Genomic DNA, 14,306 nt, shown 5'->3' with positions numbered 1-14,306 from the left:
CGAGGTGACGATGCGTGTGGGAAATGGTTCCAAAGTCAATGTGATCGCCGTCGGCATTCTACCTCTACATCTACCTTCGGGATTAGTTTTAGACCTAAATAATTGTTATTCGGTGCCAGCGTTGAGCATGAACATTATATCTGGATCTTGTTTGATGCGAGACAGTTATTCATTTAAATCAGAGAATAATGGTTGTTCTATTTATATGAATAATATCTTTTATGGTCATGCACCCTTGATGAGTGGTCTGTTTTTACTAAATCTTGATAGTAGTGATACACATATTCATAGTATTGAAGCCAAAAGATATAAGTTTAATAATGATAGTGCAACTTATTTGTGGCACTGCCGTTTAGGTCATATCGGTGTAAAGCGCATGAAGAAACTCCATGCTGATGGGCTTTTGGAATCACTTGATGCTTGCAAACCATGTCTCATGGGCAACATGACTAAGACTCCGTTCTCCGGAACTATGGAGCAAGCAACAGACTTGTTGGAAATAATACATACTGATGTATGCGGTCTGATGAGTGTTGATGCTCATGGTGGGTATCATTATTTTCTTACCTTCACAGATGATTTGAGCAGATATGGGTATATCTACTTGATGAAACATAACTCTGAAACATTTGAAAAGTTCAAAGAATTTCAGAGTGAAGTGGAAAATCATCGTAACAAGAAAATTAAGTTTCTATGATCTGATCGTGGAGGTGAATATTTGAGTTATGAGTTTGGTCTTCATTTGAAACAATGCGGAATAGTTTCGCAACTCACGCCACCTGGAACACCACAACATAATGGTGTGTCCGAACATCGTAACTGCACCTTATTAGATATGGTGTGATCTATGATGTCTCTCACTGATTTACCGCTATCGTTTTGGGGTTATGCTTTAGAGACAGCTGCATTCACATTAAATAGGGCACCATCAAAATCCGTTGAGACGACACCTTATGAAATGTGGTTTGGCAAGAAACCCAAGTTGTCGTTTCTTAAAGTTTGGGGCTGCAATGCTTATGTGAAAAAGCTTCAACCTGATAAGCTCGAACCCAAATCGAAGAAATGTGTCTTCATAGGATACCCAAAGGAGATTGTTGGGCACACCTTCTTTCATAGATCCGAAGGCAAGATATTCGTTGCTAAGAATGGATCCTTTCTAGAGAAGGAGTTTCTCTCGAAAGAAGTGATTGGGAGGAAAGTAGAACTTGATGAGGTAATTGTACCTACTCCCTTATTGGAAAGTAGTTCATCACTGAAATCAGTCCCAGTGATTCCTACATAAGTAAGTGAGGAAGCTAATGATGACAATCATGAAACTTCTGATCAAGTTACTACCGAACCTCATAGGTCAACCAGAGTAAGATCCGCACCAGAGTGGTACGGTAATCCTGTTCTGGAGGTCATGTTAATTGACCATGACGAACCTACAAACTATGAGGAAGCGATGATGAGCCCAGATTCCGCAAAATGGCTTGAAGCCATGAAATCTGACATGGGATCCATGTATGAGAACAAAGTGTGGACTTTGGTTGACTTTCCCGATGATCGGCAAGCCATAGAGAATAAATGGATCTTCAAGAAGAAGACTGACACTAACGGTAATGTTACTGTCAACAAAGCTTGACTTGTTGCAAAAGGTTTTCGACAAGTTCAAGGAGTTGACTACGATGAGACTTTCTCACCCGTAGTGATGCTTAAGTCCGTACGAATCATGTTAGCAATTGCCGCATTTTATGATTATGAAATTAGGCAAATGGATGTCAAACCTGCATTCCTTAATGGATATCTTAAAGAAGAGTTGTATATGATGCAACCAGAAGGTTTTGTCGATCCAAAAGGTGCTAACAAAGTGTGCAAGCTCTAGCGATCCATTTATGGACTGGTGCAAGCCTCTCGGAGTTGGAATATACGCTTTGTTAGTGTGATCAAAGCATATGGTTTTATACAGACTTTTGGAGAAGCCTGTATTTACAAGAAAGTGAGTGGGAGCTCTGTAGCATTTCTGATATTATATGTGGATGACATATTGCTGATCGAAAATGATACAAAATTTCTGAATAGCATAAAAGGATACTTGAATAAGAATTTTTCAATGAAAGACCTCAGTGAAGCTGCTTATATATTGGGCATCAAGATCTATAGAGATAGATCAAGACGCTTAATTGGACTTTCACAAAGCACATACCTTGATAAAGTTTTGAAGAAGTTCAAAATGGATCAAGCAAAGAAAGGGTTCTTGCCTGTGTTACAAGGTGTGAAGTTGAGTCAGACTCAATGCCCGACCACTACAGAAGATAGAGAGAAAATGAAAGTCATTCCATATTCTTCAGCCATAGGTTCTATCATGTATGCAATGCTGTGTACCAGACCTGATGTGTGCCTTGCTATTAGTTTGGTAGTGAGGTACCAAAGTAATCCAGGAATGGATCACTGGACAGCGGTCAAGAACATCCTGAAATACCTGAAAAGGACTAAGGATATGTTTCTCATTTATGGAGGTGACAAAGAGCTCGTCATAAACGGTTATGTCGATGCAAGCTTTGACACTGATCCGGATGACTCTAAGTCACAAACCGGATACATATTTTTATTAAATGGTGGAGCTGTCAGTTGGTGCAGTTCCAAGCAGAGCGTTGTGGCGGGATCTACATGTGAAGTGGAGTACATAGCTGCTTCGGAAGCAACAAATGAAGGAGTCTGGATGAAGGAGTTCATATCCGATCTAGGTGTCATACCTAGTGCATCGGGTCCAATGAAAATATTTTGTGACAATACTGGTGCAATTGCCTTGGCAAAGGAATCCAGATTTCACAAGAGAACCAAGCACATCAAGAGACGCTTCAATTCCATCTGCGATCAAGTCAAGGAGGGAGACATAGAGATTTGCAAGATACATACGGATCTGAATGTTGCAGACCCGTTGACTAAGCCTCTCTCACGAGCAAAACATGATCAGCACCAAGACTCCATGGGTGTTAGAACCATCACAATGTTATCTAGATTATTGACTCTAGTGCAAGTGGGAGACTGAAGGAAATATGCCCTAGAGACAATAATAAAGTTGTTATTTATATTTCCTTATATCATGATAAATGTTTATTATTCATGCTAGAATTGTACTAACCGGAAACTTAGTACATGTGTGAATACATAGACAAACAGAGTGTTACTAGTATGCCTCTACTTGACTAGCTCGTTAATCAAAGATGGTTAAGTTTCCTAGCCATGGACAAAGAGTTGTCATTTGATGAAAGGGTCACATCATTAGAGAATGATGTGATTGACTTGACCCATCCGTTAGCTTAGCACGATGATCGTTTAGTTTACTGCTATTGCTTTCTCCATAACTTATACATGTTCCTATGACTATGAGATTATGCAACTCCTGAATACCGGAGGAACACTTAGTGTGCTATCAAATGTCACAATGTAACTGGGTAACTATAAAGATGCTCTACAGGTGTTTCTGATGGTTTTTGTTGAGTTGGCATAGATCGAGATTAGGATTTGTCACTTCGTGTATCGGAGAGGTATCTCTGGGCCCTCTCGGTAATGCACATCACTATAAGCCTTGCAAGCAATGTGACTAATGAGTTAGTTACAGGATTTTGCATTACGGAACGAGTAAAGAGATTTGCCGGTAACGAGATTGAACTAGGTATTGAGATACCGACGATCGAATCTCGGGCAAGTAACATACCGATGACAAAGGGAACAACGTATGTTGTTATGCGGTTTGACCGATAAAGATCTTCGTATAATATGTAGGAACCAATATGAGCTCCAGGTTCAGCTATTGGTTATTAACCGGAGACGAGTCTTGGTCATGTCTACATAGTTCTCGAACCCGTAGGGTCCGCACGCTTAACGTTCGGTGATGATCGGTATTTTGAGTTTATGTGTTTTTATATATCGAAGGTTGTTCGGAGTCCCGAATGTAATCACGGGCATGACGAGGAGTCTCGAATTGGTTGATACATAAAGATCGATATATTGGAAGCCTATGTTTGGACATTGGAATGGTTCCGGGTGAGTTCGGGAATATACCGGAGTACCAGGAGGTTACCGGAACCCCCCGGGAAGTATATGGACCTTATTGGGCCATAGTGGGAGAGAGGAGAAGGGAGCCTAGGAGGGGGCACGCCCCCCCAAGCCCAATCCGAATTGGATGGGGGGACCGGCCCCCCTTTTCCTTCCCCCCTCTCTCCCCCCTCCTTCCTCTCCTAATCTAACTTGGGAAAGGGGGGAATCCTACTCCCGGTGAGAATAGGACTCCCTTGGGCGCGCCATAGAGGGCCGGCCCCTCCCCCTCCTCCACTCCTTTATATACGGGAGAGGGGGGCACCCCATACACACACAAGTTGACAATTGTCTTAGCCATGTGTGGTGCCCCTCTCCACCATAATCCACCTCGGTCATATCGTTGCAGTGCTTAGGCGAAGCCCTGTTCCGGTAGCTTCATCATCACCGTCATCACGTCGTCGTGCTGACGAAACTCTCCTTCGACACTCAGCTGGATCTAGAGTTTGTGGGACGTCACCGAGCTGAACGTGTGCAGATAGCGGAGGTGCCGTACCTTCGGTGCTAGGATCGGTCGGATCGTGAAGACGTTCGACTACATCAACCGCGTTGTCATAACGCTTCCGCTTACAGTCTATGAGGGTACGTGGACAACACTCTTCCCCCCTCGTTGCTATGCATCACCTATATGGATCTTGCATGTGCATAGGATTTTTTTGAAACTACTGCGTTCCCCAACAAAAACATTTGTATCAACACTTGGAATGTGCACCATGCGCTTGTTCTCCTTGTGGGCAACACGTCGTTTTATTTTTGTTCTGGATGACATAGATAAATTATTGCATAGTTTGCATTAGAAATCACCTAAAAAATATACATGTATGCAATATTTTTGGTCGTATCCAAGATAGTCATGTCCTCATCAGATGTGTCCTCGCCTCACCGTGACGGCAGATCGACGGAAGCTCGAGCCCAATCCACGCCACCATGGAGACACATTGCCGTCATGTGCTTGCTTGACAAGCCTTGATATCACGCTTGCGCCATCCGTCTTCAAGGAGGAGCTTGTTGATGGCATTGACGTCGGCTGGGCGGAGCTCAAACGGGAAGGGGACCCATCGCTACGCCCTCAAAGATGCAGGTGGCGACGCTGCATGTTCTCACAGACCCAGTGCTGACCGGTCGAAGACAACCAAGGAGTCTGACGCCTACTGCTAGCACGGAGATACTTCGCCGCCACATGCTCGCCTGCTCGCAGATCCTCGATGATGTGCTTCGCTGGCCCCTTGTCTTCCACCGCGCAATCCATCAAGGAGGAGCCCACCGAGAAGGAAGATGAAGATATCGACATCAACTGGGCGGAGGTCGGGCGGGAGTAGGACTCGTCGCTACGGGCCCCGATGACGAAATCCAAGTTCGAGCAACAACTCTGACTAGCACTTTAGAACTCGGTGCTCGTCCAAGGTCCGCAGCAAGCCTCATCCATATCAGACACTATAGCATCGAAAGAATGTCTAGAGGGGGGGATTAGACTGCTTGACCAAATAAAAATCTAGCCTTTTCCCAATTTAAGTCTTGGCAGATTTTAGCAACTTATCACAAGTCAAGCAATCAACCTACACATGCAATTCTAAGAGTATAGCAGCGAAATGTAAATCATTGCATATGAAGGTAAGGGGAGGAGTTTGGAGGGAGCAAACACAATGTAGACATGGAGATTTTTGGCGTGGTTCCGATAGGTGGTGCTATCGTACATCCACGTTGATGGAGACTTCAACCCACGAAGGGTAACGGCTACGCGAGTCCACGGAGGGCTCCACCCACGAGGGGTCCACGAAGAAGCAACCTTGTCTATCCCACCATGGCCATCGCCCATGAAGGACTTGCCTCACTAGGGTAGATCTTCACGAAGTAGGCGATCTCCTTGCCCTGACAAATTCCTTGGTTCAACTCCACAATCTTGACGGAGACTCCCAAGTGACACCTAACCAATCTAGGAGACACTAGTATCCAAAAGGTAATAGATGGTGTGTTGATGATGAACTCCTTGCTCTTGTGCTTCAAATGATAGTATCCCCAACACTCAACTCTCTCACACAGATTTGCATATGGTGGAAAGATGATTTGAGTGGAAAGCAACTTGGGGAAGGCTAGAGATCAAGATTCTTGTGGTTGGATTGGAATATCTTGGTCTCAACACATGAGTAGGTGGTTCTCTCTCAAAAAATGAATGCTGGAAGTGTAGGCACGTTCTGATGGCTCTCCCCACTAACGGGTGGAGGGGTATATATAGCCTCCACACAAAATCTAACCGTTACACACAATTTACCAAACTTGGTGGGACCGAATAGTGAAATTCGGTCAGACCGATTTAGTTCAAAATGTGAACGTTAGGCTTTTCGGGGGGACTGACATGTCAACTCGGTGGGACCGATTGTGTTAGGGTTAGGGCATAACGTAATCTCGGTGAGACCGATCACATGAACTCAGTGAGACCGATTTATGTAATAGGCAAACAGAGAGTTGGTCAGGCAAACTCGGTGGGACCGATCGCTCATTTCGGTGAGACCGAAACGTTATGAAAAGAAAACACAGAGTTTGCATTGCGAACTCGGTGGGACCAATCACTCATCTCGGTTAGACCGAAACATTACGAAGAGAAACAGAGAGTTTGCAATCCCATCTCGGTGAGAACGAGATCCCTATCGGTGAGACCGGCCTGATTAGGATTTTAGGCTATGGCTATGTCAAATGAACTCGGTGGCACCGGATAGATCAAATCGGTGGGGCCGAGTTTGACTTTTGGTTTGGGACATATGTGGATATGAGAATGAAGGAAATATGCCCTAGAGGTAATAATAATGATGTTATTTATATTTCCTTATATCATGATAAATGTTTATTATTCATGCTAGAATTGTATTAACCTGAAACTTGATACATGTGTGAATACATAGACAAAACAAAGTGTCCCTAGTATGACTCTACTTGACTAGCTCGTTAATCAAGGATGGGTAAGTTTCCTGACCATAGACATGTGTTGTCATTTGATGAACGGGGTCACATCATTAGGAGAATGATGTGATGGATAAGACCCATCCGTTAGCTTAGCATGTTGATCGTTCAGTTTTATTTCTATTGCTTTCCTCATGACTTATACATATTCCTTTGACTATGAGATTATGCAACTCACGAATACTGGAGGAACACCTTGTGTGCTATCAAACGTCACAACGTAACTGGGTGATTATAAAGATGCTCTACAGGTGTCTGCGAAGGTGTTTGTTGGGTTGGCATAGATCGAGATTAGGATTTGTCACTCCGAGTATCGAGAGGTATCTCTGGGCCCTCTCGATAATGCACATCATGATAAGCCTTGCAATCAATGTAACTAATGAGTTAGTTGCAGGATGATGCATTACTAAACGATAAAGAGACTTGCCGGTAACGAGATTGAACTAGGTATGATGATACTAAAGATCGAATCTCGAGCAAGTAACATATCAATGACAAAGGGAATGACGTATGTTGTTATGCGGTTTGACCAATAAAGATCTTCATAGAATATGTAGGAGCCAATATGAGCATCCAAGTTCCGCTATTGGTTATTGACCGAAGATGTGTCTCGGTCATGTCTACATAGTTCTCGAACCCGTAGGGTCTGCACGCTTAACGTTCGATGACGATTTGTATTTATGAGTTATGTGTTTTGGTGACCGAAGTTTGTTCGGAGTCCCGGATGAGATCACGGACATGACGAGGAGTCTCGAAATGGTCGATAGGTAAAGATTGATATATTGGAAGGTTATATACAGACACTGGAATGGTTCCGATAAGGTTCGGGGATTTTTCAGAGTACTGGAAGGCTACCGGAACCCCCCGGGAAAGTTAACGGGCCTAATGGGCCATAGTGGAGTAGAGGAGGCAGGCCACGGTAGGAGGCACGCGCGTCTCCCTTGCCCCAATCCGAATTGGACAAGGGGAGGGGGCGTGGCCCCCATCTTTCCTTCTCCCCCTCTCTCCCTTCCCCTTTCCCCCTCTTCGTTGGAAGGAAAGGGGGGCAAATCCTACTAGGAACGGAGTCCTAGTAGGACTCCCCCCCATGGCGCCCCCCCTTGGGCCGGTCTCCTCCTTCCTCCCTACTTTATATACGTGTGCGGTGCTTGTGATAGCCTGGCTTATTAGGGATGATAGACTACTCATATCAATAAGGAATTCCTTCTTTTCCGGGAGCCCATTCAGACAGAACTCCAAAGTTAAGCGTGCTCAGCTTGGAGTAGTTTCAGGATGGGTGACCGACCAGGAAGTTGCTCCCGGGTGCGCACGAGTGAGGACAAAGTGTGCAGAAAAGACTAGTATTGATCTGTGGGGCCAGTCTAGATCTCGCCAGGAGTAACGACCACCGGCGGGTGTGTCCGGGGCAAGATCCCGCCAGGAGTAACGACCACCGGCGGGTGTGTCCGGGGCGTTACAAGTTGGTATCAGAGCCGGCCCTCGCGGTTACACGGATGTTTGCGGACAGGTGCGCGGTCATGTTGTGCATGACATTTGTGACCCGTTGTGGCACACGGCATGGCACATGTGCCGGACTGGAAGCACAAACGCATGTGCCAAGAGGGAATGTTCATGTGGCCCGACGAGGACGTCGGTTCCTCTGAGTGGGGGTGTATGTGATGGCCTGACTTATTAGGGATGATAGACTACTCATATCAATAAGGAATTCCTTCTTTTCCGGGAGCCCATTCGGACAAAACTCCAAAGTTAAGTGTGCTCAGCTTGGAGTAGTTTCAGAATGGGTGACCAATAGGGAAGTTGCTCCCGGGTGCGCATGAGTAAGGACAAAGTGCGCAGAAAAGACTAGTATTGATCTGTGGGGCCAGTCTAGATCCAGTCAGGAGTAACGACCACCAGCGGGTGTGTCCTAGGCGTTACAAGTTGGTATCAGAGCCGACCCTCGCGGTTACATGGATGTTTGCGGATAGGTGTGCGGTCATGTTGTGCATGATGTTTGTGACCCGCCGTGGCACACGACATGGCACATGTGCCGGACTGGAAGCACATACGTATGTGCCAAGAGGGAACGTTCCTGTGGCCCGACGAGGACGTCGATTCCTCTGAGTGGGGATGTATGTGATAGTCTGACTTATTAGGGATGATAGACTGCTCATATCAATAAGGAATTTCTTATTTTCTGGGAGCCCATTCGGAAAACTTCAAAGTTAAGCGTGCCCAGCTTGGAGTAGTTTCAGGATGGGTGACCGACCGGGAAGTTGCTCTCGGGTGCGCACGAGTGAGGACAAAGTGCGCAGAAAAGACTAGTATTGATCTGTGGGGCCGGTCTAGATCCCGCCAGGAGTAACGACCACCGATGGGTGTGTCTGGGGCGTTACAGTGCCCCCTCCATAGTTTACTACCCCGGAGCAGGAAACTAAAACAGTCACAGATCCATGCCTCGAATTCTGTCACCAGAAAATCGAACATTTTCTTTTCAAATAGATCGTTGAAATTCTGAAGATACATGTCACCTGAGATTGGAGGTTGGTTCTCTCCACCTCAGGAAACGGAGAATCTTGTTCAAGGAAGATCACTTACAAGTTGCAACAGATAGATGCCTTTGATATCCTTTTCTACTTATAAAGGTTGGAGTTGGTGTTGAGTTCACATGTGGGATCAACAACCTTCGCAATAAACAAATACACCCCTCTTTTTATTCGCATGTGGAAGTAGCAAACTTCCAAGAGATCTAAACAATTGTATTTTACTCATGTGTGGGACCTAACACAAACAAAGAAATAATCACTACTTTAATGGGAAATCAACACTTATGTAGAAGACAAAATAACAATTGCAAACAATATGACTTCCAACTCAAGATCATGATTTTAGTTTTAGTTTCTCCTAACAAAATTTCCAAGTTCTGTATCATATCATAGGAGATTGAACAAATTGTAATGCCCATTCTTCCATATTCCTAAATTAAAAATGTTGTCTCACTATATATCTTTCAAAGGACCTACTACGGCCACATCAAATTCTTTTGACACCTACCTCATCCCTCTTACTGTATTTTTGCTCTCTTTAATCGTGAATCGTGCAAGATATATAGTACCATCTTTTGATCATCTTATAGTCGGTGGCCTAACGTCTCTCCTTTTTAATAGCTCCGTAGCAATGCACGAGCATTGTGCTAGTGATGGTAAAATCCCTGCTTCGAGCACCAATCCAAGTGACGCTGGGGTAGGCTACCCGGACCTTGTTGGTGTCCTCACCAAGCTCTCCCTAGCTGAACCTGAATCAAGGCCACTGGAAAGCCCCCCTTCCCCCACTTGCGCCCGCTGGTGCTTGGATCAAGAAAACAGTCTCCCTTAGCCCGTCTACGCCACCAGAGCTGCCACCCTCTCCTACTCCATCCCCGATGAAGAAGCTCAAAATCAAGGCCATGACAGGTGTTGAAGCTGCACTAGAGCAAGGCGTGGCATTGGGGGGCCTATCCCCTTTTCTCCTAGCTTAGGAAATGTAACTTATGTTCTCATTTTAGCAGTACTTGATTGGAGCTTAAAAAGGTAGGAAACTTATCCCTGGTCTGTAATAAACATAGACAAAATTTGCTTTTTTCTGCTTTCGCTTTCGAAAAACCGGGGGGGGGGGGCTGGCAGGCTTTCTGGGCTCTTCGGATGCTCTAAAAAAGTAAATATATTCCAATTTGGTGTGAAGGTAAGAGCCTGTGAGCGTACATGTTGTCCGATCTATAGGTTTTCTTCCAATCATGCAGCTGGTTGGCTATTGATGTAAGTGACGACTTTGGCCTCTTCATTTGTTTTGTTCTGCGGCAAAGTTCGGTTTCTACAACCTTCTGGATTGATGGTGAACGATTGCAAACCCGCATTATCTGAACCGACGTTTGCTAATGTATTGCGGTCTTCAAAGGCTTTGTATGGTGATGACGTCTGCAAATGTCCATAGACCTTACTACTTGTTGAATGTACCTTTAAGCTTGGGCAGATGAGAACAAACAAAAGCCAAAGACAATTTTTGGTTTATGTTGTCCATTGATATTTTACTTGATAGATCACATATGATATGCACTTCAGGTGTCTTTTCTTAAAAATAGGGATATTCCATCATTTATAGTGTTACTAGAAGTTGAGAGGACAAAGTCACGTTTAGGCCTCGAATGTGAACCACACTATGAGCCCGATGTGTGCAAATCAGGCCGGTCTCAAATTGAGGGACAAAGTAGGGGATTCGAGACGTCTGCCATGTTGGCCCGACAACTTGGCCCCACCTCGCTTTTTAATCATCCTTCCTCACTCTCTTATAGTCCACTTCCCTCCCAAACCCCTAGTCGTCGCCCCGCCACGATGGGCAGGAAGATGGCAGAGGAGTAGTGCCCGCAACCAGATAATGCAGTATCTTGGCGACTATCGGTCCAATGTGCCATTGCCTCGCCGCGGCGGCAGATTCGATGGAAGCTCGAGCCCAATCCACGCCATCATGGAAATACATCGCCATCATGTGCTCGCTTGACGAGCCTTTATATCACGCTTGCGCCATCGGTCTTCAAGGAGGAGCTCATTGATGGCATTGACGTCGGCTGGACGGAGCTCAAACGGGAAGGGGACCGGCCGCTACGACCCTCGAAGACGCAGATGGCGCTGGTGCACATTCTCACAGACCCAGTGCTCATGTAGCCTGGGTGCTGGACCGGTCGAAGACGACCAAGGAGCCCGACGCTCGCTGCCAGCACAGAGACACATCGCTGCCACATGCTCGCCCGCCCGCGCAGCCTCGACGCTACGCTTCGCTAGCCCCCTTGTCTTCCACCGCGCAATCCATCAAGGAGGAGCCCATCGACAAGGAAGGCGATGACATCGACATCAATTGGGCGGAGGTCGGGCGGGAGTAGGACCCGTCGCTCCGGGCCCCGATGACAAAATCGGAGTTCGAGCAACAACTCCGACTAGTGCTTTATAACTCGATGCTCGGGAAAATATCAGGTGATACCATGCCTTAGATGCTCCCATGATACGAGCTTCTGGTCCGTCGGATCTCAGATCCAACGGCCCCTAGTAGGTTCTGAAAGTTTGCCGTACTTGTTCGCAATTTTTAAACTTCAAAAGGCCTTTTTTGCAAAATGTTGAAAGCCTTTCGGGAGCCGTTGGATCTGCTCGTATCATGGGAGCATCTAAGGCTCCGTATCACCTGATACTCTCCCCTCGATGCTCGTACAAGGTCCGCACCAAGCGTCGTCCCCGCCGCCTCATCCATATCGGACATCCCGTCAAGCAAGAGCGAGAACAGGTGCGTTCACCTACAACCTTTCCCCTCCGTCGGGCATCCGCCTGATGTTTGCCGTTCGAAATGCCTTCACCCTGTCTTTGTACAAATTCACGAAATAAGCTCTACCATTTTGAACAAACAATCCTCACCCTCCATATTTTGTCTAGTATTTATACTTCTTTTTGTTATTATTATAAAATAGAAAATGACAGATGAACGTTCTCCTGAAAGAGAAATAGCTCCTGCCCAGCCCAAGCAACGCAAAAGGCAAAAGGCACCTCGCGCCGCCGTGCTTTCTCCACCCACCCCCATTCCCCCCACATAGGGCCAGCTCCCGCCGCTCGGAGTCGGGATCGCTCCCCAAATCCCCCACCCTAGGCTCGCTCGCCCCGAAGTCAAACAACAGACAGCGCATTTCCTCGAACACCTAGCCTCCCTCCATGGCCACCTCCGCCCTCGCCACCCTCTCGGCCACCGCCGCCGCCGCGGGGGCCAGGCGCGCCCTCCTCTCGCGCGGCCCCTCCTCCTCCCTCTCCTTCGCCTCCCGCCGTCTCGCGCCCGCGGGGTCCCTCCGCGCCGGGCCCCTGCCCCGCGCGGCGACGCGGGCCCTCTCCGCGACCGCGTCCCCGGCCGCCACAACGGCCATCGCGGTCGGCGACCGGCTCCCCGAAGCGACGCTCTCCTACTTCGACGCCCCCGACGGCGAGCTGAAGACGGTGACGGTCCGCGACCTCACCGCGGGCAAGAAGGTGGTCCTGTTCGCGGTCCCGGGCGCCTTCACGCCCACCTGCACCCAGAAGCACCTCCCGGGGTTCGTGGCCAGGGCCGGGGAGCTGCGCGCCAAGGGGGTGGACACCGTGGCCTGCGTCTCCGTCAACGACGCGTTCGTGATGCGCGCGTGGAAGGAGAGCCTCGGCGTCGGCGACGAGGTGCTGCTCCTGTCGGACGGAAACGGGGAGCTGACGCGCGCCATGGGCGTGGAGCTGGACCTGTCGGACAAGCCGGTGGGGCTCGGCGTCCGGTCGCGCCGCTACGCGCTGCTGGCCGACGACGGCGTGGTCAAGGTGCTCAACCTCGAGGAGGGCGGCGCCTTCACCAACAGCAGCGCCGAGGACATGCTCAAGGCGCTCTGAGGCCTGAATCGCGACCCCCCTCCGCTCTCGCCACGGCTATCGTCGAGTCGTCGTCGGCTCGGTTCGTCCTCTGTTTCCTGAAGGCCTTTTTTTTGCTTTGTTTTTCCTGAATAATAATAATAATCGGTGCGGCAGCGGCGGCCTGGCCTGTGTGTGCTGCTGCTGTCACCTTGATGTGAGGTGGCGAGTACTGAGTAGTGCAGCGTAGCTTTGTGAAGTTTCTGGAGAACTACGAGTCGTGGCCGTGTCCTGGTTCGCAACCTGGCATGGAATGGAATGTCAACTTTTGCTTGCTGTTTGCATCGTATCATAATGAATGATTCGTATTCATACACATCCGTGTCGTGATGGCACGGCTGGAGTGGAGTACCGTGGCCCCGTTTATGCAGGAAAATTAAGGCTGTGATACGCACCAGCGTTGCTAACAGGTTGTGAATCTGTGATGATGGCTATGTTAATGGGACATGCAGTGTTTCTTCAACATGATCCAATAAAGAAATTCGTCAGTTTTCCATGAAGCTACAGCCAGCGTCACGGTGAAGATTCAGCAAGCCAGGAGCCATCTGCCTCTTGGCATGAACAAAGGATCTTCCTGTTCTTTTCAAACCTTATTAAATTTCAACAGCGTGTTCTTTATATATATATATATATATATATATATATATATATATATATATATATATATATATGTATAACTAGAGTAGAGAATAGAGATCGAGAAGCCCAATGCTGATGCTGAGTGGCCGAACAAACAACCTGAAACTGCAGGTACACGGACGGGCGGCCAACATAAACACACTAAAGCTGAGATGGAAACAAGTAGTTTTGTCTAAAGAACAACAGATCGCCCCTGAAGATGGTGACTTACACAGG

The 14,306-nt window shown here is 47.4% G+C and overlaps 1 protein-coding gene across 1 annotated transcript; it reads left to right on the top strand.

Moving 5' to 3' along the window:
- The first annotated feature begins 12,602 nt into the window (after positions 1 to 12,602).
- On the top strand, positions 12,603 to 13,767 carry LOC123148378 (peroxiredoxin-2E-1, chloroplastic). The gene has a single exon (XM_044567770.1). It carries the CDS (start codon positions 12,741 to 12,743, stop codon positions 13,431 to 13,433), a length of 693 nt encoding a protein of 230 aa, XP_044423705.1. The 5' UTR covers positions 12,603 to 12,740; the 3' UTR covers positions 13,434 to 13,767.
- The last annotated feature ends 539 nt before the right edge of the window (positions 13,768 to 14,306 follow it).

The sequence above is a fragment of the Triticum aestivum genome, chromosome 7A, assembly GCF_018294505.1.
Source record: "Triticum aestivum cultivar Chinese Spring chromosome 7A, IWGSC CS RefSeq v2.1, whole genome shotgun sequence".
NCBI lineage: Eukaryota > Viridiplantae > Streptophyta > Magnoliopsida > Poales > Poaceae > Triticum > Triticum aestivum.
The sequence above is the reverse complement of the archived record's forward strand: the minus strand, read 5'-3'. Positions and strand labels throughout refer to the sequence as shown.